The following is a 20834-nucleotide window of genomic DNA, read 5'->3' as shown; positions in this document are numbered from 1 at the left end:
AGATTTTTGAAAAATTTAATAGATACCCTGTCATTACAGATTCAAGTGAAAACAAGATAGATCTTGCTTGTAGAATTACCAAGTTCCTATCGATAATCGAACCAACATTAAAGTTGAACAAAAATTACAATCTACTTTTTTTGTTGACCTAAGCCCAGTCGGATTCAATTAGTTCGTGAATATCCTCTGCCAAAAGTTGTGGGAATGTCTCTGGTGAGTATCTTCTAACCAATTGACCAGTCTTGGATACAAGGAACTTCTCGAAATTCCATGTAATGTCATTGGTCAACACTGGAGTCCAACTTATCAAACTGGTATCGATGATAGTCTGTGAAGTGGCACCACATCCAGATCTTAACCATTGGAAAACTGGACTAATTTGAGATGGATCTCCATTTACATTGGACTAAAAAATAAATGTAATAATAAAAGAAAAATTAATAATTTAAAATAAATAAAATAGTTATTTCTTTCCTTGAAAAACTTACCTTGGTAAATAATAAAAAGTTTGGTACAAAGTTGTCTCCTGGTCTAACATACTTCAAAGTGAGAAGGAATTCTTGATCGGATCCAGGTGCTTGATTCATAAATTGGGAACATGGGAAACCAAGAATAGCAAATTCTTCGGTTCCATACTTTTCTACAAGTTCATTACAACCTATAAATGTATTAATGAATTTGGATTTCAGTGTTAATATAGAGAAATGTTGCTATGATTCAAATTTATGTGTTTACCTGTAAATGACATATAAGTCATTCCTCAAAAGGTAGCGGTATTGAGGAGAAGTACTACCTTTCCTCTGAACTGGTCAAAGGTGATGGTAGTACCGTTTATCAATTGGTAGGAGAGGTCGTAGAACGATGTCGATGGTTGTGTACAACTGACATTGGTAAAACCAGCGTCGACACCTAACTGACTATTGATGTTGCCCAAAGATAACATCAACACGACCACCCATACCAATGATATAGAATAAACGGATATTCTAAACATTTCAATGGTAGTGGTATATAAAAAATAAATTATCTATCTATCTCAGTCTTCTTTCTATCTCTTTTTTTTTCTAATAGGTTATAAATTATAATAATAAATACAATGCAATCATAAATATTTATGATTGATTGATTGAATGATATTTTTTTATTTTTGTAAAAACCTTTTTAAGTATCATCAACATTAATAAATGAAGAAAAAAACTCCAAAATCGGCGGATTTGAAAATATCTTTTCATGGTGTCATAATTCTTTTAACAAATTTTAAGAAAAGTTTAAAAAAATCAAACCTTTTTTTGTGATAGAACAACGTTCTTTTTTTGTTGGTGCAATACATATTATTTGTCTAGTGGTTTTATTAATTAATTGTTTGTAAACACAGTTCATTATTTCGTTTTCAAACAATCGACCAAAAACAATATAAGATAGTAGTATTCCCACACTGCAGCCACCTTCTTTTTTTGATTTGATTAGATTAAACATTAGATCTGCAAACGAAATAGATATCGAAGTTTCTAAAGTTCAAATACAGTACCCTATGCATCCATTCGTACCACTGTTATTGTTAATATGAATTAAAAGTATACTTTTCCATATATATATATATATATAAAGGAGGTGTTTGATGTTTTATTTATTTTAATGATATTCTCTTTAAAAACAAAGGTATACAACTTTAGATTATGAATAATATTTTAAAATATCAAATTTGTTGACCGCCCATCAATGATTTCCCAAATATGTTTTAACACACAAACAAATAAATAAATAAACACCACATATTCGTGTTGTTAATAAATAAAAAAACATTATTATTTGCAATCATAAGTTTAATATTATATTCTTGATTTAATTAAATCTAGATTGATTTTATACTATATATATAATTTTTTAAATTAAGATATTATTTATTAGAGGTTTATTATAGGAGATTTATCGATTAGTACTAAATTAATGTTGTTGACTTCATTGGGTGGACGGAAAACATGTCATATTCCACGACAAGACAATTGAAAACACTATTTGAATAAGATTAGGTTTCAAGGGTATCCAGATTATTAAAAATTTAATGAGTACCCTGTCATTACAGATTCTAGTGTGAACAAGATAGATCGTGTCGGTGGTGTTTTGCCAATCCACTGATGATAATCGAACAAGCATCGACCCTGTAAATCGATAAACTACCTACTAATGTTAGATTGGTCGATTAATAGTCTGCGTCGATCAAGTTATAGATATCCTCAGCCAAAAGCTCTGGTAGAGTTTGTGGAGAGTATCTCTTGTACAATTGACCGGTCTTGCTTACGAGGAACTTCTCGAAATTCCATGTAATATCGTTGGTCATTACTGGAGTCCAGCTAATCAAACTTGTCTCTAAAATCGTTTGTGTGATTGGACCGCAACCCGATTTCAACCAATTGAACACTGGATTTACAGTTGATGGATCACCATTTACATTAGACTGAAGAGGATCGTAGAGAAAGTTTGGTTGGAAATGCATTAATATTAAGTTTCATTAATTTTATAAAGAATTGTTGTTATTTACTTTGGCAAACATTGGGAATGCTGGTTGAAAACCATTACCAGGTCTAATGTATTTGAGGGTAAGTAGAATTTCGTCACCTGATCCTGGTGATTGATTCATGAATTGGGCACATGGGAAACCGAGGATGACAAACTCGGTGGTTCCAAACTTCTCTACGAGGTCGTTACAACCTATACATATATGATATGTAAATTATTAAAGTTCATTCATTTATAAAGAGAGACATTAAAAAAAGATATTTACCAGTAAAGGTTTCCAAGGTCATGCCTCAGAACGATGCGGTATTGAGCAACATAACAACCTTACCCTTGAACTGGTCAAAGTTAATGGTTGTACCGTTGATCAATTGGTAGGAGAGACTATAGAATGAAGTCGATGGTTGGGTACAGGTGATGTTGGTCTGCTGGGCATAGACACCAACGCCACCGTTGTATCCGGCGATCATCAACGAACAAACTAGTACAATCCATACCAATGACATAGAATAAATTCTATACATTTTATTGGGTACGTTTGTTAAAGTTGTTGTTTATCTAACTATAAACAAATAAATGATTTAACTATTTTTTAATGAAAAAAAAAGAATGTTCAAGTTTCTCAATGATTTTTGAGTCTTTTCATAAAAAAAAAATAAAAAAAAAAGAAATTTCGTATTAAGAATTTTTGTTCCAATGCGGATTCAATAAAATATCTTTTTTAATTTGGAACAGAACATTCTTTTTTTTTAGAAAATTTATTACTTTCTTTTTCTTCCATAATAAAATAAGATATTATTATTACAAATAGATTAATTTTAGTTGGAGATCTGATATTTTTTAAAACTTGTTTTTTATTTTCGTTTATTGTCTGCAATATTCAAGTTTGTTTAAATTATTTGTTATGCCATAAATCATTAAATAATCTATTGCAAGAATGTTATGTAATTCATTGTATGTGCATTGTCACCCAAAAATAAATTGTTTTAACTTTTTTTTTTTTTTTGTTTGTTCACCCTTTTTCATTTTACCACTAAGGTTGAACATTGATCACTGATTGTTCATATAATTCATTAATAATTTTAAATAATATTAAAGAAGAATGGAACCATTATCAACAGCGCAAATCAGATTGAATGCTACACCCAAGAAGAAACCAATCTTGGGAAAGAGATATCTCATGCTCTACAATATGTTTCAAGCATTGGGTTGGTACTATGTAATCATCTCAATGTTTATGCGTTTATTCTTCCAAGGAACACAATCTATCTATACTACTTTCAATTCATTAGGTTCCATCGTTTGTAAGTATAAGAGTTGTTTGTGTCGCGACTTGAATGAATGATCATTAATAAATAAATCATATTTTTTTATTTAATATTAATATTTATAGGTACATTGCAAGTATTTGCATTCTTGGAGATTGCACATGTTTATTTCGGTATTGTAAAGTCAAGTTTGTTGCCAACAGTCGTTCAAGTACTCTTTAGAAATCAAGTACTTCTCGGATGTCTACTCTATGTACCAGAGGCACAAGTTCATTGGGGTGTCACTCTATTGTTTTTCTTCTGGGGTGTTTCAGAGTTGATTCGTTTCCCATTTTACATTGCTCAAGCCTATGGTGATTGTCCACCAATTTTAACTTGGTTAAGGTTTGTTTATTTCCCAATTATCATAATATCAGCTATAGCATCTTTTAAAAGTTAAATTCTAACATTTTACCAATAATTAATGATATATAGATATAATGCATTCATTATATTATATCCAATTGGTTTCGCAGCAGAGAGTAAGTTAATGAATGATTAGTTATATCAAATTGATTTATCATTTAAATTAACTATTGAATATCATACAACAAAATCTATAGATATTCTTTATTATGTAATGATGCCATACATTTTAGTAAGAAGAGTACATTTCTGGGATATGCCAAACTATCTTAACTTTTCTTTCAACTACTACTATTTCTTATTGATTTGGATTGGTATTTCACTCCTAGGATTCCCAAAACAATACTTATATATGTTTACACTTAGAAAGAAGAAGATGTTAGAGTCAAACAACGAGTCATCATCTAACTCAAAAAAGATTCAATAAATCTAAAAGAAATGAATCAAATCATTTAAAATATATATACATTTATATAAAACTGAACACTAGTGTTTAAATTCTATATTCTGTTTATATTTATTTAACAAGTTTTTTAATATATATATTATGTTCAAAAAAATAATGTATTATTGTTGTAGTTATCATTTTGTTTTGTTATTATTAATTATTATTGTTGTTATTATTATTATTGTATTTGAGTGATATTGCTTGCTTTGCTATTGGTTTCAGCACTTTTTTGTGATTATTTATTTAGAGTTTTCTTTTGGCTTATCTTTTGAATCGGTTGTGGTGGTGGTGGCGGTATCCTTTGATGATGGTGCAGGTTGATTAGCTATTTGGTCGGCCTTCTTTTCGGCATCACGATTCTCAATCTTATTTAAAATCAAGTTATGTAGAGCAATGATCGAACGAATCAAAGATGATATATAGATTACAGATACAGTGTCATTCATTTCCACAGAGAACGACTTTGCCAACTCTCCTACATTCAAATTGGGTGAAAGATTAATGATATCTTGAATGAATCCAATGATTTGTTGATTTAATGGTAACTTTCTATAAAAATGTTTAATAAAAAAAAAAAAAAAAGAGTAAAGTAAGTACTTACTATACTTTAAAGTTATGATCATTTTATAAAAATACATACTCTGCAACTACATAATCTAAATAGGTTGTCATTTCTTGCAAGTTATTGGCTAGATGTTTCAAAGAGATCTTCTTGTCTACGATTTGATTGGTGAGCGATGAGATGGAACTATCCTTGACATCACGAAGTAAATGTTCAATACAGATTTCCTCTGCCTCGACGGCATCAATAGATGATGGGATATGTTGGAATCTCATTGTTGACTCTGATGTTTCCTATTTTTATATTGTTATTACTATTAGATATTGATTGGCTGATTGATTTGATTTATGTATTAGTCTTATAACTTACTTTGTTAACTTCTTCAACGGTGACATAGGATTTGGTTGGGATACCCAACTCTTTTGGTGCTACATCTATAATAACCAATACTGGATTGGGTGTGTATCTTCTAAAGAGTTCATTGATATCCTGATCGGATGGTCTAATCTTTGGACCAGTACTATACCAACCAACAACATTCTCACGAGCTATATAAATAATGATAATAATAATTTAATTTTTATAAGTTAATGAGTAATGATTTGATTTGAATTAGATTTACCATTAATCTTTTTAAACATTGCAAACATATTCTCATGGAAATTGTGATCTAAGAACCAAATGTTTGGGTTGGCATCGTCTTCTTCGAATGGTACACCATAGCAATTCGAAATATCTATGACACCTTTGTTGTTTGCACCGAGTAAAGCACCGACAACACGTTTATTTGTGTCTTTAGCTACACGGTTATAGTGATCTACAACACTCAACAACACTGTTGGATGAACTACTGTCTAAAATATATATATAATAAGAGTATTATTAATCAATATATGTTCAATTAAACCGATCGATGATCTATCATCATGAAAACTAAAAGAGTTAAACACAATAACTAATCTAACACTAATCAATCTATATTGATCAATCTTTTAACACTCTCGAATCAATCTATAATTTATTGATCTAATTATGATTTACGATGATCATAGTGTGATATATATACTTACAGAATTTGGAAAAGTTGACATTTAATTATAATAGATAGATAATGTAATATTTTAATATATGAAGTGGTAATTTAAAAAAAATAATAAAATAGTTTGAAAGAAAATTGATGTTCACAATTTTTTAAATATTTTTTTTTAATTTAATTTTTTTAAATTTAATTTAATTTAATTTTAAGTTTTTTGATCAAAAAAAAATTTTATTACAACTACTTTATTTCTTTTTTGAATACAAAGAAAAGAATTTTAAATGATACCGTTTACAATTGAGATTAATATCTAGATTGAACTAAAGATAATAATAGAAGTGAATATACAATTGTGCGATTTTAATTATATTAATGTTTATTTAAATTAAGTGAAAAGAGAAAAAAATATGTAAAAAATTAACTTGGATCTCTCGAAGATGAGCAATTAATTAGTTGTGGAGATCCATTTTGGATGGAATTGTTTAGTACCAATACTGGCTGAGTTGTTGATGTGTAAGATTGTCTATAGTATTGATTCATGAGCCGTCTGGATCTCTAGGACAAGGTATTTCTTGTTAAATTTGATAACTACAATTTCACTCTCGATAACTAATATTTCTATTCCGTTCATTGATGTGGCGGAAGAAAGATACAACCTTCTTTTTCGAAAGTTTACTTCTGAAATACTTGCCTCATTACAGGCTAAAGCATCGGACAAATCGACGCGCCCATCACTTATCACAGAGAGTTGCTCAATGAGCTATCATCACTCCACCCCATACTGGCCAAGAGCTGCCTCTCACTCGCTGACATTGACAGCTGTTGGTCGATCTTTGTAAATCTTTCAAGATTGGAAGCTGTACCGCTAACACCAAATTATCCAACGAATGCTACCAATTTGCTTGGGATTAAGTGAACTAGTGTATATTAAATATGCTATCTGGCTAATATCTTTTAATCACAAAAATATCAGAGGATAGATAGTCTAAAAGAATTCTTTATCAAAAGAGTATTTTAGATAAATTAAGATTTTAAAATGATATATTATCTCTAGATATTACTGTTAATCAAAATTCAATATATTTAAACATAAATTTTAATCATAAAAAATATCTTAAGATCATTTTAAAATATTAATTGATTTTTTAATTTACAAATTATAAAATGGTAGAGTCGTATATAAAAGAAGTAGATTAGAGTTTGTCTTAGAATATATATAAGTAAGCATAGCTACACTATTTGTATTACAAAATAAAATGATAAATATTTATTTGATTACTTTTATTGTTTTATTTATTTTTAACATTGGTTCAACTGTTGCTCAAGTAAGTTTATCAAATAAATCTATATCTATATAGGTTTTTGTTTATAATACTAATATTTATTTATCTATTTAATTAATTAGAATAATATTTGGGTGTTCAATGATCAAGTGGGTTTACCAATTCAACAAATCGATATAAACAATTCATCTTTGTATCCAATTCAATTGAGTGGTCTAAATATTTTGTCATCTCACTACTTTGAACAGATTATATTTGTCGATAATCAAAAATTCATCTTTGTTTCGCATGATAATAACTATAATATTTATTTAAATAATTATTATTTCGTAAGTTATAGTTATATATTCCATTACCTTTCTTTTGATTGCTATGATTATTAACTTTTGTTAATTAATAGGCAAATGAATCTTTATCTAGTTCACTGATTTACAAAGGAACTTATTTCTATTGGATGTCTGCCCAATTGTCACAAGACCAATCAAACATACTACTTGTTAGACAATCAGAGTTGCTTAGAATAGATGTTTTAACTGGTGAAATTATTGAGTAAGTAACCTCCATCTTTTTGTTATTAAGAATCAAACTGAATATTAATAATTATATTTAAATATAGAAATTCTATAATAAGTTTACCAAGTCTTAGCCCAATTGCTAAACAAGATTTGGAATCTGAATATTATAACACTGTTGTAGATTTCGACAATGACATTTGTTATATTTATGTTTTCTCCGAAGGCTATGAAGGAGAGAATGTATATTGTAATTTCTGGAAGGGTTGTGAATATTTCTTTACTGTAGATCTGAAGAAAGGCAAAGTTGTATCGCAATCCTATAGTTCTGAGATCGGTGGTATTCAATTGGTCCAATTTCAATCGTCACCAACCAATAAGATCATTGCAACCGGTGCACAAACAGAGAGTACTTCCTACATCTATACAGTAGATCCAAATTCTTTGGCATTCCAAAAAGTGCAACCATTCAAATCTCAATACTCTGTAGTTGCATCGTCCATCATTGCCACCAGTAATAGCAACCAAATCGTAACACTTTCTAATTCTAATAACTATCAAAATGATTATTATGTCTCTGTTTTTGATTTAAATTCCAATCAATTCCAATCATCCTACTTCTTTTCATCAAACAACACATTGCTTTTTGTCAATGCTTTTTAAAATAAAATAAAATTTTTGTTTTTTCGGTCCAAACAAATAATATTGACTTAAAAAAAACAAACATGTACTGATAGATAAAAACTAGATGAATTTATTTATATCAAATAATACCAATAATGGGATTGTTAAAAAAATCCACTTCAGATCTTTGTGAAAAAATATTTGTTTTTTGATCAAAAAAATCAGATTTATTAATTTTGTTTTGGATAATCATTTTAATTATGTTATATTATTGATCATGTCGCTTTTTGTTAGAAAAGTTAAACTATTACTATTTATATCTATTTCAATTGTTACTTTATTAGTATCATATGTTTTTGCATATTTATTAGGATTGTCATGTTTAAAGTTGTTTATAGGTCTATTCATTCCGGTGTCTTACTGCCTCTACAGAACTTTGTATGGCGAACCACTCAACTTTAGTGCACTGACAACACGTTTGTTCATAGAAACCATCAAAGATGAATATTTCATTTTGTCATCGTTGCGAATTCTCGATAGGTTCGACAGTTCTCAACATGGTCTGACAGATGCTCTTGATCCAGCGACACGTCAACAGCAAGCCAGCCAAATAGACTACAATCTTGGACTGCTCGAGCAATGGGCTGAAAATGTCAGAGACAATCCATCGAGACTGATGTCCTACAGAGTTATCAAGAATCATTTGTCGTGGCTGAAAGAAGGCTATAGGAATATGTTATATCCGTCTCCACTCTATTACATCCAACCTATGTTGTACAGTGTCAACCAACTGTTTGGAAGTCAGCTGGCATTAGTTGAGATACTGACCAGTCAGCAGATTAACAATGTCCGTGATGCCAATCTCTATATCCAGAGGACATCCGGCTCCTCACAGTATATCGAAGGTCTTATTGGCGACCTTCAACAACGTGAATCAAGAAATATCGTGCCACCCAAGTTTGTCATTGACGCCGTTATCAAGCAGATCGATACAAAAATACTGGTTAAATATGATTCAAACTACTTTTTGATGACTCAATTCCAAAACAATTTGGATCGACTCCAACAACAGAAATTGATTGACCGACAACGCTATGAACAACTGAAGCTGGCTATGGAGAACGCTCTGGTCGGCCAATTCATGAAATCATTCAAAAAGTTACGTGACTACCTAGTTAAGCTTAGAGATACTATTGGTTTTGGCGATGGTTGTTGGAAGATCGATCAGACCGACGACATCTACCAGGTGTTGCTTGGCTACCATACCACGACCAACATGACACCACGTGAAATTCACGAACTAGGACTCAAGGAAGTGGAACGAATCAAATGTGAAATTCGTGAGTTGCTCCAATCAGAGTATCCAGAGATCAACAATGATAAGACATTCGGTGGTACTCTGAGAAAGATATGCAGTGAACCGAGATTCCAGTTTCCAACCGATGAAGAAGGTAGAAACATCATCCTCAGAGAATACACTAAAACACTGAGAGATGTAGAGAAGAAGTTGTCGAATTCATTCGAGAAAATACCAGAGGCACAGCTTGTGGTTGAGCGTGTTCAACACTATCGTGAGGAGAATGCACCGATGGCACACTATCATCCTGCACCACTTGACCGTAGTCGTAAAGGAACCTGTTTCATCAATCTCAGAGACACCTCAACACACAACAAAATCAACTACAAAGCATTGGCCTATCATGAAGGAACACCAGGTCATCATTTCCAAATTTCAGTTGCTCAAGTAAGACAAGATAAGATAAAATTAAATTATTGTTTAGTAAGAAATACTAATTAAACTACTCGATCGATCGATCATTTTCAACAAATATATTAGGAATTAAAAGGTGTAGATATTTTCCGTAGATTGTTGGTATTCAATGCATATGCAGAGGGATGGGCATTGTATGTCGAGAGATTGGCAGATGAACTTGGATGGTATGAAAATAAATATGAGAAACTTGGATTTTTGTGCTATGAACTGTGGCGTGCTTGTAGACTGGTCCTCGACACTGGAATTCATGGATCTGAATACAGATGGACCAGAGAGGAAGCGATTGAATATCTATTGGCGAATTCCGATAAGAACGAACCAGATGTCATTGCCGAAGTAGAACGTTATGTTGTTATTCCAGGTCAGGCTTGTTCGTACAAGATCGGTCAGCTCAAGATCATCGAACTCAGAGAGAAAGCACAAAAGCAACTCGGTTCAAAGTATAGTCTCAAAGAATTCCACTCGGCCGTCTTAAACTCTGGTGCATTGCCACTTACCATTTTCGAAAATGTGATCGATGAATGGATCGAAAAGAGAAAGCAACAACCATAAATCCAAACAAAACTAAATGTACAATCAATAACTCGATCGAATCTTATAGTAATAAATTTGTAATCTAAATTGATCCATATCAAAATATTATGAGCTTAATTATCTTTGTTGTTATGAATCGATAGATTACTACTGTCATATCATCTGTGAAATTAACTATTTCTATATTATATTATTGTATTTATATTTATTTAATTCTTTGTTGAAACATTTGTTGCTGATTCTCTGTTAAATATTTAAAAATTTGATTGATTGTTAATATTTGTTACAATTTAATACTATTAATAAGTATAGACTCGTTCTTACTCTGAATATTGGAAAATCTCTTTTAAGAACTTTGAAATTGGTCTATTTGGTCTGCTTGCTTTTCTTCTTTCTTCAGCTTCCTTTTGTACTAATCTTTGTCTTCTTATATTTCTGTAGATATGCTGTTGTTAGTTTAAATTGACACTCACTTTCACTTGCTGCCGCTTTTGTACAAAAACGAAGTAAATCTTACCTAATAGATGCACTAGTGGCAAACTTTCTCAAATGTGCAACGGATGGACCAAACATCTTTGTGTATTTAAATATATATATTAATGATTACTTTAATTATTAAGTATTATCAAAAAAATGATCAGATTAAATTGATCGTTTTTTTTTTTTTTTTTTTTTGCAAAAATTTTTACAAAAAAATTGTTTTAAATTTCATTTTATATTGATTTTTATGGTTTCTGATTGGAACATGTGTGTGGTATGATCATTATCAACACAATTTAATTATATATATTTTTAAAAAAAAAAATTGATAAAGTTTGAATTCTTTATTGTTGTTGTTGTATTATTAGTTGTTTTTTATAAAGTAAGAAAGAATATGACAACTGTTTCACCTACGTTGGGTGGAGTCGGAGGAAGCAGTAGCAAGCGAACCAATGCAAACAAGATGAATCACGATGACGAATCGAATCAAGAGAAAAAAGTTGTCTATGTAGAAGATCCTGCACAGCCATCACGTTGGTTCACTGTAGAATATTTCATCTATTATATCATCATTGTAGTTGGATACTATCTATGTCTTTCATTGATGTATAATACTTCCAATGGTAAGATTACACCGACTACATCTCCTACATATCCCATTTCGTCAAAAAGTAGTAGTAATAGTATCAAAAACAAAAACTAACAAACAAACAAACAACAATTATATATATAGAATACAATCTAGGTATAAAGTCAAACAATGGAATTGTAGATGGATGGTTTATGGGTAGAAAACAAGATCTATCCGATACACAATATAGAATTTGGAGAGAGAACTTCCCATTGTTATCGATTGGTCTATCAATATTTGTTGGAATCAGTTCTTTCATTAGATCATCTTTTCCAGTATGTATATATATATATATATAATTAAAAATAACAAACCAAATCAAAACATTGTTAATGCAATGCTAATATTAATCAAAAAAATCATAGGATGATGTATCAAAAAGATTATTATTTTATAATGTAGTTTCAATGGGATTCTTGATATTCGTACATGGATCATCTAGTTTCATTGTGTTGGCAATCGCCATGATAAATTTCACCATTAGTAGAGTGTTTGCCAAGTCAAAGTTTTTGTCGCTGGCAACTTGGGTATTCAATTTGTTCATTCTCTGGACTAGTTACTACTATTCCGGTTATAGATTCTCGTCGGTCTCACATCTCGGTGTGTATGGTCCCATTCTAGATAGCTACCACGGATTCCTCTCGTGGGAGACCTACTTTAAGGTATCGATGCTTCGTTTCATCAGTTACAACCACGACTATCACTGGATGCGAGTGAAGCGTGCCGTTCCCGAACTCAAGGGAAAGAACGCCTACTTCATTGCACAGGAACGTCATCAGCCAGCCGACCACTACTCACTGCCACACTTTCTCGCGTACATCTTTTACATCCCGTTGTATATAGCCGGTCCGATCGCTTCGTTCAATGCTTTCATCGCGCAAGTCTACCAACCACAGAAGACCTACACTATCAAGCAGCTCGTTGCTGCATCGATCAAGATTCTCTTGGTTTTCCTCGGACTTGAGATTGCCCTGCACTACTGCTACTACTACTCGTTCGATCAGTCCGATGTCTGGATGACATTCCGCGGACCCGAGGTTGCACTGGTCGGCTATCTCGTGTTGAACTTTATGTACGTGAAATTCCTGATCATCTGGAGAGTGTTCCGACTGTTTGCTTTGTTCGACGGTATCGACACACCGGAGAACATGAATCGTTGTGTCAACAACAACTACACTTTCACTGGATTCTGGAGATCATGGCACGGTAGTTTCAACAAGTGGACCGTTCGTTACCTCTACATCCCACTCGGTGGTAAGAAGACACAGCACCTCACCATCTGGCTCATCTTCTTCTTCATCGGACTCTGGCATGATCTCTGGTGGAGTTGGGTTGCCTGGGCATTACTCAACTGTGTATTCTTTACAATTGAAATTGGTATAATGTTTTATTTCTATTCACCAAGAGTATGTTTTTTTTTTTTTTTTTTTGTTATTATTTTTGTTAATTAGTTAATTTTTATTTTCATTAACCGCTAATTATATTCAAAACAACAGAGATTATCACTTAGAAAACAATGGTATTGGAGATATATTGTTGCAGTAGCAGGTACATTCAATATTTTCTTGTTGATGATTGCCAATCTTGCAATTCTTCATGGATTCGAAAACAGTATTCTATTTGTAAAGAATGCATTCTTCTCGGAGGGTGGTCTCAGTGCTTTCGTATTTTCTTATGTTTGGTTGTATTGCGGTATTACCATGATGATGGAGATTCGTGAAGCGGAGAAACGATCAAAAGAAGTTAAACCTTTTTAAAAATAACAACAACAACAAAAACAAAATTACGAACCACCAAAGATATAATTTATTATCTTGCCTTTATTAAAATAAAATTAAAAACCTCAAATACAAATATTGTTTTTATAGGAAATGATGATAATATAATTATGAAGAATAAAAAACAATCATTATAATATAAAATAAAGAGTTTTCTTTTTACAACCAATTAATATAAAATATTGTTAAATAAATATTAATTGTATTATCTGTATATATTTATTTGAATGTATTAATGATGGTCGCAATGGAAGTTTTTTTTTTGTTTTTTTTTTTTTTTTTTATATTACTTAATGTGTTGTAAACAACTTTGTTATTTCTTTTTTTTTTTTTTTGTTATAACATGTCAAAAAATATAGTTTTATATAGTTATTGGAGATCTTCATGTTCGTGGAGAGTTAGAGCAGCTCTTGCTTTTAAAAAGATCGATTATGAATATAGAGCAATCGATTTAATAAAGAATGTACAATCATCAAATGAATATACGAAAATCAATCCGATGAAATCTGTGCCGACACTGGTGATTGATAATCAAGTACTTGGACAATCGTTGGCGATATTAGAGTATCTCGAAGAGACTAGACCACATCCTCCATTGCTGCCATCGAAACCGCAAGATAGAGCAACAGTTCGTCAGATGATGCAAATCATCGGTAGCGATATACAGCCTCTTCAGAATCGTAAGGTGATCAACAAGGTTGCAGAGTTGACCGGTAATGAGGAGAACAAGCAGATTTGGGCAGCGATGTGGATCACCAACGGTTTCGAAGGACTTGAGCGACTACTAGAGAAACACAGTGGAACCTATTGTTTCGGTGACAGTGTCACTCTTGCCGATCTTCTTTTACCGGCACAAGTAAACAATGCCAATAAGTTCAAAGTTGACCTCTCACCTTTTCCCAATATCTTACGTATTAACAAAACACTCAACGATCTGAATGAATTCAAACAAACAAAGCCATCTGCTCAACCAGATGTTGACAAGTAACATAACTATTTTAGTTTAAGTCCAAACAGTTGTTTGTTTAACAATAAATAATATTTTTTATAATTAATGAATATTTGCTGGCTTCCAATAATAAATATCTTACGTAAGTCAAAATAAAATCTACAACAAAATATTGTTTTGATTTGCAGAATAACAAAAAAATGGGTGTGTTTTTGATAATGGAATGCATGGAAGCATCGGACAGAACTCCAGTTTTTTTTGTTTTTATTTGTAAATTTCAGCAGAAAAATAAATTGAAAGTTTGAACAAAGTGTTATCATTTTAAACTGAAATTAAATTTAGACTATAGTTAAATAAATTATATATTTATTTTTGTAAAAAAAGTTATTATTAAAGAAAATGTCAAGCGAAATACCAACAAATACAATTTTATATAGTTATTGGAGATCTTCATGTTCATGGAGAGTTAGAGTTGCTCTTGCACTGAAGAAGATCGATTATGAATATAGAGCAGTCCACTTGGTAAAGAAGGATCAAACCACTGAAGAATATACAAAGTTGAACCCAATGAAGATTGTAAGTTGGAATAGATTATCATCCTATTTGTACTTGTATATTAATAATTATTAAATAAAGGTACCAACATTAATTATCGATGGTAATGTATTGGGACAATCATTGGCCATTTTAGAGTATCTCGAAGAGACTAGACCAGAACCAGCTTTGCTTCCATCGAAGCCACAAGACCGTGCAGTCGTACGTCAGATGATGCAAATCATCGGAAGTGATATCCAACCACTGCAAAACCTGAAGGTTATCAACAAGGTTGCAGAGTTGACCGGTGACGATAAGAATAAACAGGTTTGGGCAGCCACTTGGATTGCCAACGGATTCAACGGACTCGAAAAGCTACTCGAGAAGCACAGTGGCAAGTATTGTTTCGGTGACACCATCACGTTCGCCGATCTCCTCTTGCCCGCTCAAGTATTCAATGCCCATCGTTTCAATGTAGATCTCACACCATATCCCAATGTAGTGCGTATCAACAACTCATTAGCTGAAATACCAGAATTCCAAGCTGCACTCCCAACCTCCCAACCAGACGTTGAATGTTAACAAAAAAAATAATATTAATAATTATCAATCAATGATCTTCAAAATTTTAATAAACAAACAATTTTTTTTTAAAATGAAAAATTTTTGTTTTTTTTTTTTTAAAACTATTTTATTAAACATACTTATTAGATATATATATATATTAAAATATAAATAAAGATGATTGAAGAAACAATTGTTTTAGATACATCTATTAGAAATTGGGTAGTGATACCTATTCTTTTTGTATTGTTTATAGTTAGTGCTTTAAAGAGTAATATAGCAGGTTTGATGTCTCAAACTGAAAGAAAACAAAATCTACAGAATGTAATGGAAGTGTATGTGTTTATATAATTATGTACTTTTTATTCACTAATTGTTAATGATCATTATATATTTGATTTTAGACAAACATTAATGAGAGCAAGAAGATTAGCAGCAAACTATAATAGAATACCATCATTTTCATTTAATATGAGAAAAGCTTATTTTACAAACAAAGTAAATAGTTTAATTTACATAGATTATTGTTAGATTAGATTAGTAATAATTCATTTTCATTTCTATAGGAATCAGGATTATTTGCATTGAAAGAGAATAATGCACCAAGCAATCCAATGGGTGCATTGGGTAATGCGTTCAAAGATCAATCCGGTATGACAGATATGTTGAAGGGTAACATTGTCAATGTGGTTCCACAGATCGGTTTGATGACATGGGTCAATCATTTCTTCTCTGGTTTCGTAGCGGTCAAGATTCCATTCTTTCCTCTAACTATTCGTTTCAAGACTTTTCTGCAGCGTGGCATTGAGTTGTCGTCACTCGATGTCTCCTATGTAAGTTCACTCAGTTGGTATTTCCTTTGTTGGTTCGGTCTCGAAGGTATCAACTCACTGCTACTACAAGAGAGACCGATCCTCAACGAACAACTCTTACAATCTACTGTCGAACAAGGTTTACCACCACAACAGACACCAGTACATCAACTCTATACATCGGAGCGTGAGAACATCGAACTCATTCAACATGAATCACTTATGGATAACGTAGAGCAACGTTATCTCTATAAACTACAGAATAAATCGATGCCAACAAAACCAACACCAACAACATCATCTTCATCTTCATCATCAAGTCAGTCATCACAGTTGAAGAAAAGAAAGTAATAAAACACATAAGATATAAAATATATATATATATAATTTTTTAAAAATTTTTAAAGTCGATCAACAATCGGTTTATTAATAGATAATTTTTACTGAATTAATTATACTAAAATATTTTGCTATGAGAACTAACACAGTGGTATTTGGCTCCGGATAGTCGATAATGGCTTTAGTCTTTTCAAACATGTCAATTCGCTCTAGAACCATCTTGATTAACTCGATATCCAAGAAAATCGACGTGTTCTTGGAATAACAAGCATTTTCATTTGAGGGATTGAAATGATTACCACAGTTGCGTATGAATTGATTACAACCTGGTAGACGTTGTTTGAAATCAATGAAGGCCACAAGCTAATAGAATAGCTTGTGGCCTGTGCTAATTCTCAAATAGTAACAGTTATTTTAGTAAATTTTGATTACAATAGTCTCATCTATTCTTTATACTATTGTATCTTTTGATTATATATTTTAAAAAGATAAAAAATAAAAATAATTCCAAACGATTTCCAAGGAAAAAAAAGTGAATGCCACCAATTATCTCTTATTCATTAAAAATGTCATCGAAAAGATATAAAACAAATAACGATCAACATGTTTTAGAATTTTTAAAAGTATTAATATCAAAAGAGTAATCATTTTGAGTTTAAATAACTTATTTATCTTTTATTTTCTTTTTTTTTGTTAGGATAATATAGTTAGTATTGTGTTGATACACATTTCATTTGGTTGTGCAACATGTTTAGTAAAGTTAGTTTTTAATATAGTTTCATGGCCATCTTTGTGGCAGTGTCTATTAGGAACACTATTCTACTCTTCATTATTACTACTGCTTGGTATTATTTTTAGACCCACTGGATTAAAACCGATCATGTTTGTGTGGGTAACGAAATCGATATTACCTTTTTCATTAGGTTATTTTATAGCTGCAATAGTTGAAGAGCTTTTATTTACAAACCAAATTCTATTTATATCAATCATTACAATAACATTCTTTTTATCAGCTTTTGTTAAATTAAAATTTAAAAAATAAATAAAACACAAAATAAAATGTTTAAATGTTATAAATAATTAGAATGATTGATAAATTTATTTGAATCAATTTTATTTGGATTAGATTTGATCTCCTACGACAACGTCATCCAAAAGGTAAGATGTTCCAGCGATATTTGGACCGGTGAGCTTGAGAAGAACGTAGGCAGTGGTAGCTGGTGCTGTAAGAGTCGACGATACTTGAGTCCAGGTGGTGGTTACTGGTGTCAAGGTGATGGTTTGAGTGTCGAGCAATGCTGAAGCGCTGGTGAACCATTGGACGGTGACAGTGACAGTGACAGCAGAGGTACCGGTGTTTTGGACAAGTCTTGACCAGAAGCTGACAACCTTGGGTCCTGGGGTGGTGGCGAAACCTGGGTAGTTGGAAAGGATGACACCGTATCCCCATGAATTGGTAACATTGATTTGGATACTGTGGGATCCGCTCTTGGCAATGTTGGATTGGAGAACATCTGCAGAGTACCAGGTAGACCATTTACCGACGGATCCTTCACCGGTGGATGTGTCGGCATCGAGGTAGTTGGCGACTGGACCAGTTGGAGTTGGGGTGGAGGTTGGTGTTGGAGTACTGGTTGGAGTTGATGTTGGCAATGGTGTTCCAATTGGCGAGGAGTAGGTACTTCCGACATCTTGGTTGTATGGTGCAGCACGCCAGGTGGCATAGTTGATGTTGTTGTCCATCGATTTGGTTAGGAAGTTCCATGGACCATTGTAGGTGTTGTTGACAAAGACATTGTTTTGGTTAAAGGTGATGGCTTGTTGAATGACAGTTCCCTTGTATGGTGAGTTGGCTGGCCATGATCCCCAGTTGGAGAAGATGGTGTTACGACCACAATAGTAAAGATCGGTACATCCGATTTGGGAGGCATTGAAAGAGAATTCGTTGAGATGAACTTTGATGTTTTGAGTCTTGTAACGCTCTCCCCAGGTACGATTGAACCATGGACATCCATTGGTAGTATCAAAGGTTTCGTTTGGACGACAGAAACGGTCGGCATTTTCCCATAGAACTACACCATCCCAATTGTTATCAAAGAGATTTCCAACGATTTCACTTTGTGCTGGACCTGGAGCACGTGAGTCACCACCAGATTCAGAGATATAGATGGCACCCTCTAATAAAAAAATGGTTGGTTAGATGGTCAGTTGTGTAATGTGGTTATTTGAAATTTGAATTAATAAATACCTGGGAATGCGTTACCACTGGCTTGACGAGCAAGACCGTTGACGATGGAATTACGTCTAAAGGTGTTATTTCTGATGATGAAATTGAAGCTGACTTCATAGAAAATACCCATACCTTGGTTGTTCTCGATCAAATTATTCTCAAAGGTAAAGTTTGCGTTGTTGTGATCAGCCCAAAGACCTGGACCAAGATTGTCATGGACCCAATTGTTACGGACGACGGCACCCTTGGAATCCCAGAACTTACCACCACCAGTGCAACCACAACCTTTACGACGAGTCTCCCAGTCATCTTGATTGTTTCCAACGACTTCATTGTTTTCGAGGACGACATTGTGAATTCCATTGACATCGTAAGAGCTGAAACCATATTGACCGTTGTAAGCAAGACAGTTGAATCTGGTAACGGATTGCGAACCCATGAAAACACCAGCACCATCGTTGTGATGAATGTAGTTGTATTCGACAGTCCAGTATTCACCGGAATCATGATTGACGGTACCCTCATCGTTGTTGGTGGCACCCAAACCAAAGTTTCTGATCTCAAGATATCTTACGGTGACATGGTGCGATGGTTGAGTGAAGGCATACAAATTGGTGTTGTTACCATCGAGAATGGCACCTGGGGCACCGATGTAGGTGGAGTAGTTACCTGGAATAATGTTGGCATAGATGTGTTGAGTGAAGTAATGGACACCTGGGGCGAACCAATAGACAGCATTGTTGGTGGTAAAGTAGAAGCCAGAGTTGCTTCCAGCTGGAACTACGATGGCTCCTGGTGGTGGAGTAGCTGGACCTTGATTCCAAATGTTGCTAGCACAGATTGGAGCTGGCGAAGTGGTTGGATACGCTTGGACACCAAGCGAAGCAACCAAAGCTAAAAGAAATAGAATTGGTTTATACATATTATTACTGTATTTATTAATTGTTTACAAATATGAATATGATAAAATGAAACGAATTCGTTCATTTATAAAGAGACCGTATAGGTAACTAAAAAAGATATTTACTGGAATTCTAATAACTCTGTTGTGTTCCAAACCAATCAATTCGATTGGAGGATTCACGATACGCCACCACATTTACAAGAATTACATTGTTGATGCACTGGTCAAAGATTACTTTCCACAACAGAGGATAACTAACTAAAACCTAACCCGATGGTTCAATATCAGACTTTCTGACTCTCTGTACGATATTACTTACGCCTTGCACCTCCACATATATGAATGTAGTATACCCAAGAATTGCTCGATCGGGAAAAACTACAATCATCAATCGAACCGTGTGTCTTTCCTTAAGGACCTTTTTTGCAGGTAATACAACCCACCAAATCTTTATGATTTAATAGACATTAATGAACCACTGTGGTTATATCATGTTTTTAATGACTGTAAAAAAATTGTTGTTTATTTTTTTCAGGATTTTTTGGCGGTCGAAACCATTTGATAACCCATCAAGATAAAATTAATCAGCTGATTAAAAAAAAAAAAATATTGGAACCTCACAACTTTTTAAAGTTTTAAAAAAAAAAGACAAA

The 20834-nt window shown here is 32.7% G+C and overlaps 13 protein-coding genes across 13 annotated transcripts; 8 read left to right on the top strand and 5 right to left on the bottom strand.

Annotated features, from left to right (window-relative positions):
- Positions 1-148: 148 nt before the first annotated feature.
- On the bottom strand, positions 149-757 carry PPL_10404 (glutathione peroxidase 1; the record flags this gene model as incomplete). Its single annotated transcript, XM_020581180.1, has 3 exons — positions 149-406; positions 489-658; positions 736-757. The coding sequence occupies 3 exons, from the start codon at positions 755-757 to the stop codon at positions 149-151; spliced, it is 450 nt and encodes a 149-aa protein (XP_020428320.1).
- Positions 758-2200: 1443 nt separating this feature from the next.
- PPL_10403 (Glutathione peroxidase like protein) lies at positions 2201-3038 on the bottom strand (the record flags this gene model as incomplete). Its single annotated transcript, XM_020581179.1, has 3 exons — positions 2201-2455; positions 2540-2709; positions 2846-3038. The coding sequence occupies 3 exons, from the start codon at positions 3036-3038 to the stop codon at positions 2201-2203; spliced, it is 618 nt and encodes a 205-aa protein (XP_020428319.1).
- Positions 3039-3706: 668 nt separating this feature from the next.
- PPL_10402 (protein tyrosine phosphatase-like domain-containing protein) lies at positions 3707-4614 on the top strand (the record flags this gene model as incomplete). The annotated part of the gene is made up of 4 exons (XM_020581178.1): positions 3707-3818; positions 3908-4166; positions 4257-4303; positions 4385-4614. 4 exons carry the CDS (start codon positions 3707-3709, stop codon positions 4612-4614), a joined length of 648 nt encoding a protein of 215 aa, XP_020428318.1.
- Positions 4615-4874: 260 nt separating this feature from the next.
- On the bottom strand, positions 4875-6288 carry psmD7 (26S proteasome regulatory subunit; the record flags this gene model as incomplete). The annotated part of the gene is made up of 5 exons (XM_020581177.1): positions 4875-5184; positions 5276-5490; positions 5567-5745; positions 5820-6051; positions 6268-6288. The coding sequence occupies 5 exons, from the start codon at positions 6286-6288 to the stop codon at positions 4875-4877; spliced, it is 957 nt and encodes a 318-aa protein (XP_020428317.1).
- Positions 6289-7489: 1201 nt separating this feature from the next.
- Positions 7490-8691, top strand: PPL_10400 (uncharacterized protein; the record flags this gene model as incomplete). Its single annotated transcript, XM_020581176.1, has 4 exons — positions 7490-7558; positions 7639-7845; positions 7917-8065; positions 8133-8691. The coding sequence occupies 4 exons, from the start codon at positions 7490-7492 to the stop codon at positions 8689-8691; spliced, it is 984 nt and encodes a 327-aa protein (XP_020428316.1).
- A 1237-nt stretch (positions 8692-9928) lies between these two features.
- PPL_10399 (DUF885 domain-containing protein) lies at positions 9929-10978 on the top strand (the record flags this gene model as incomplete). The annotated part of the gene is made up of 2 exons (XM_020581175.1): positions 9929-10432; positions 10490-10978. The coding sequence occupies 2 exons, from the start codon at positions 9929-9931 to the stop codon at positions 10976-10978; spliced, it is 993 nt and encodes a 330-aa protein (XP_020428315.1).
- Positions 10979-11169: 191 nt separating this feature from the next.
- On the bottom strand, positions 11170-11533 carry PPL_10398 (uncharacterized protein; the record flags this gene model as incomplete). The annotated part of the gene is made up of 3 exons (XM_020581174.1): positions 11170-11203; positions 11285-11386; positions 11478-11533. The coding sequence occupies 3 exons, from the start codon at positions 11531-11533 to the stop codon at positions 11170-11172; spliced, it is 192 nt and encodes a 63-aa protein (XP_020428314.1).
- A 301-nt stretch (positions 11534-11834) lies between these two features.
- PPL_10397 (uncharacterized protein) lies at positions 11835-12491 on the top strand (the record flags this gene model as incomplete). The annotated part of the gene is made up of 3 exons (XM_020581173.1): positions 11835-12117; positions 12174-12346; positions 12474-12491. The coding sequence occupies 3 exons, from the start codon at positions 11835-11837 to the stop codon at positions 12489-12491; spliced, it is 474 nt and encodes a 157-aa protein (XP_020428313.1).
- Positions 12492-13219: 728 nt separating this feature from the next.
- Positions 13220-13828, top strand: PPL_10396 (membrane bound O-acyl transferase family protein; the record flags this gene model as incomplete). The annotated part of the gene is made up of 2 exons (XM_020581172.1): positions 13220-13477; positions 13568-13828. 2 exons carry the CDS (start codon positions 13220-13222, stop codon positions 13826-13828), a joined length of 519 nt encoding a protein of 172 aa, XP_020428312.1.
- Positions 13829-14192: 364 nt separating this feature from the next.
- On the top strand, positions 14193-15914 carry mai (maleylacetoacetate isomerase family protein; the record flags this gene model as incomplete). Its single annotated transcript, XM_020581171.1, has 3 exons — positions 14193-14833; positions 15236-15374; positions 15435-15914. 3 exons carry the CDS (start codon positions 14193-14195, stop codon positions 15912-15914), a joined length of 1260 nt encoding a protein of 419 aa, XP_020428311.1.
- A 159-nt stretch (positions 15915-16073) lies between these two features.
- Positions 16074-17138, top strand: tmem111 (EMC3/TMCO1 family protein; the record flags this gene model as incomplete). Its single annotated transcript, XM_020581170.1, has 4 exons — positions 16074-16231; positions 16301-16394; positions 16463-17027; positions 17116-17138. 4 exons carry the CDS (start codon positions 16074-16076, stop codon positions 17136-17138), a joined length of 840 nt encoding a protein of 279 aa, XP_020428310.1.
- Positions 17139-17583: 445 nt separating this feature from the next.
- Positions 17584-17905, top strand: PPL_10393 (uncharacterized protein; the record flags this gene model as incomplete). Its single annotated transcript, XM_020581169.1, has 2 exons — positions 17584-17687; positions 17824-17905. 2 exons carry the CDS (start codon positions 17584-17586, stop codon positions 17903-17905), a joined length of 186 nt encoding a protein of 61 aa, XP_020428309.1.
- A 264-nt stretch (positions 17906-18169) lies between these two features.
- On the bottom strand, positions 18170-20199 carry PPL_10392 (lipoprotein; the record flags this gene model as incomplete). The annotated part of the gene is made up of 2 exons (XM_020581168.1): positions 18170-19224; positions 19296-20199. 2 exons carry the CDS (start codon positions 20197-20199, stop codon positions 18170-18172), a joined length of 1959 nt encoding a protein of 652 aa, XP_020428308.1.
- Positions 20200-20834: the final 635 nt, after the last annotated feature.

This window comes from Heterostelium album (genome assembly GCF_000004825.1).
Source record: "Heterostelium album PN500 unplaced genomic scaffold PPL_scaffold14, whole genome shotgun sequence".
In the NCBI taxonomy this organism is placed as follows: Eukaryota; Evosea; class Eumycetozoa; order Acytosteliales; family Acytosteliaceae; genus Heterostelium; species Heterostelium album.
This window is presented reverse-complemented; position numbering and strand designations above follow the sequence as displayed.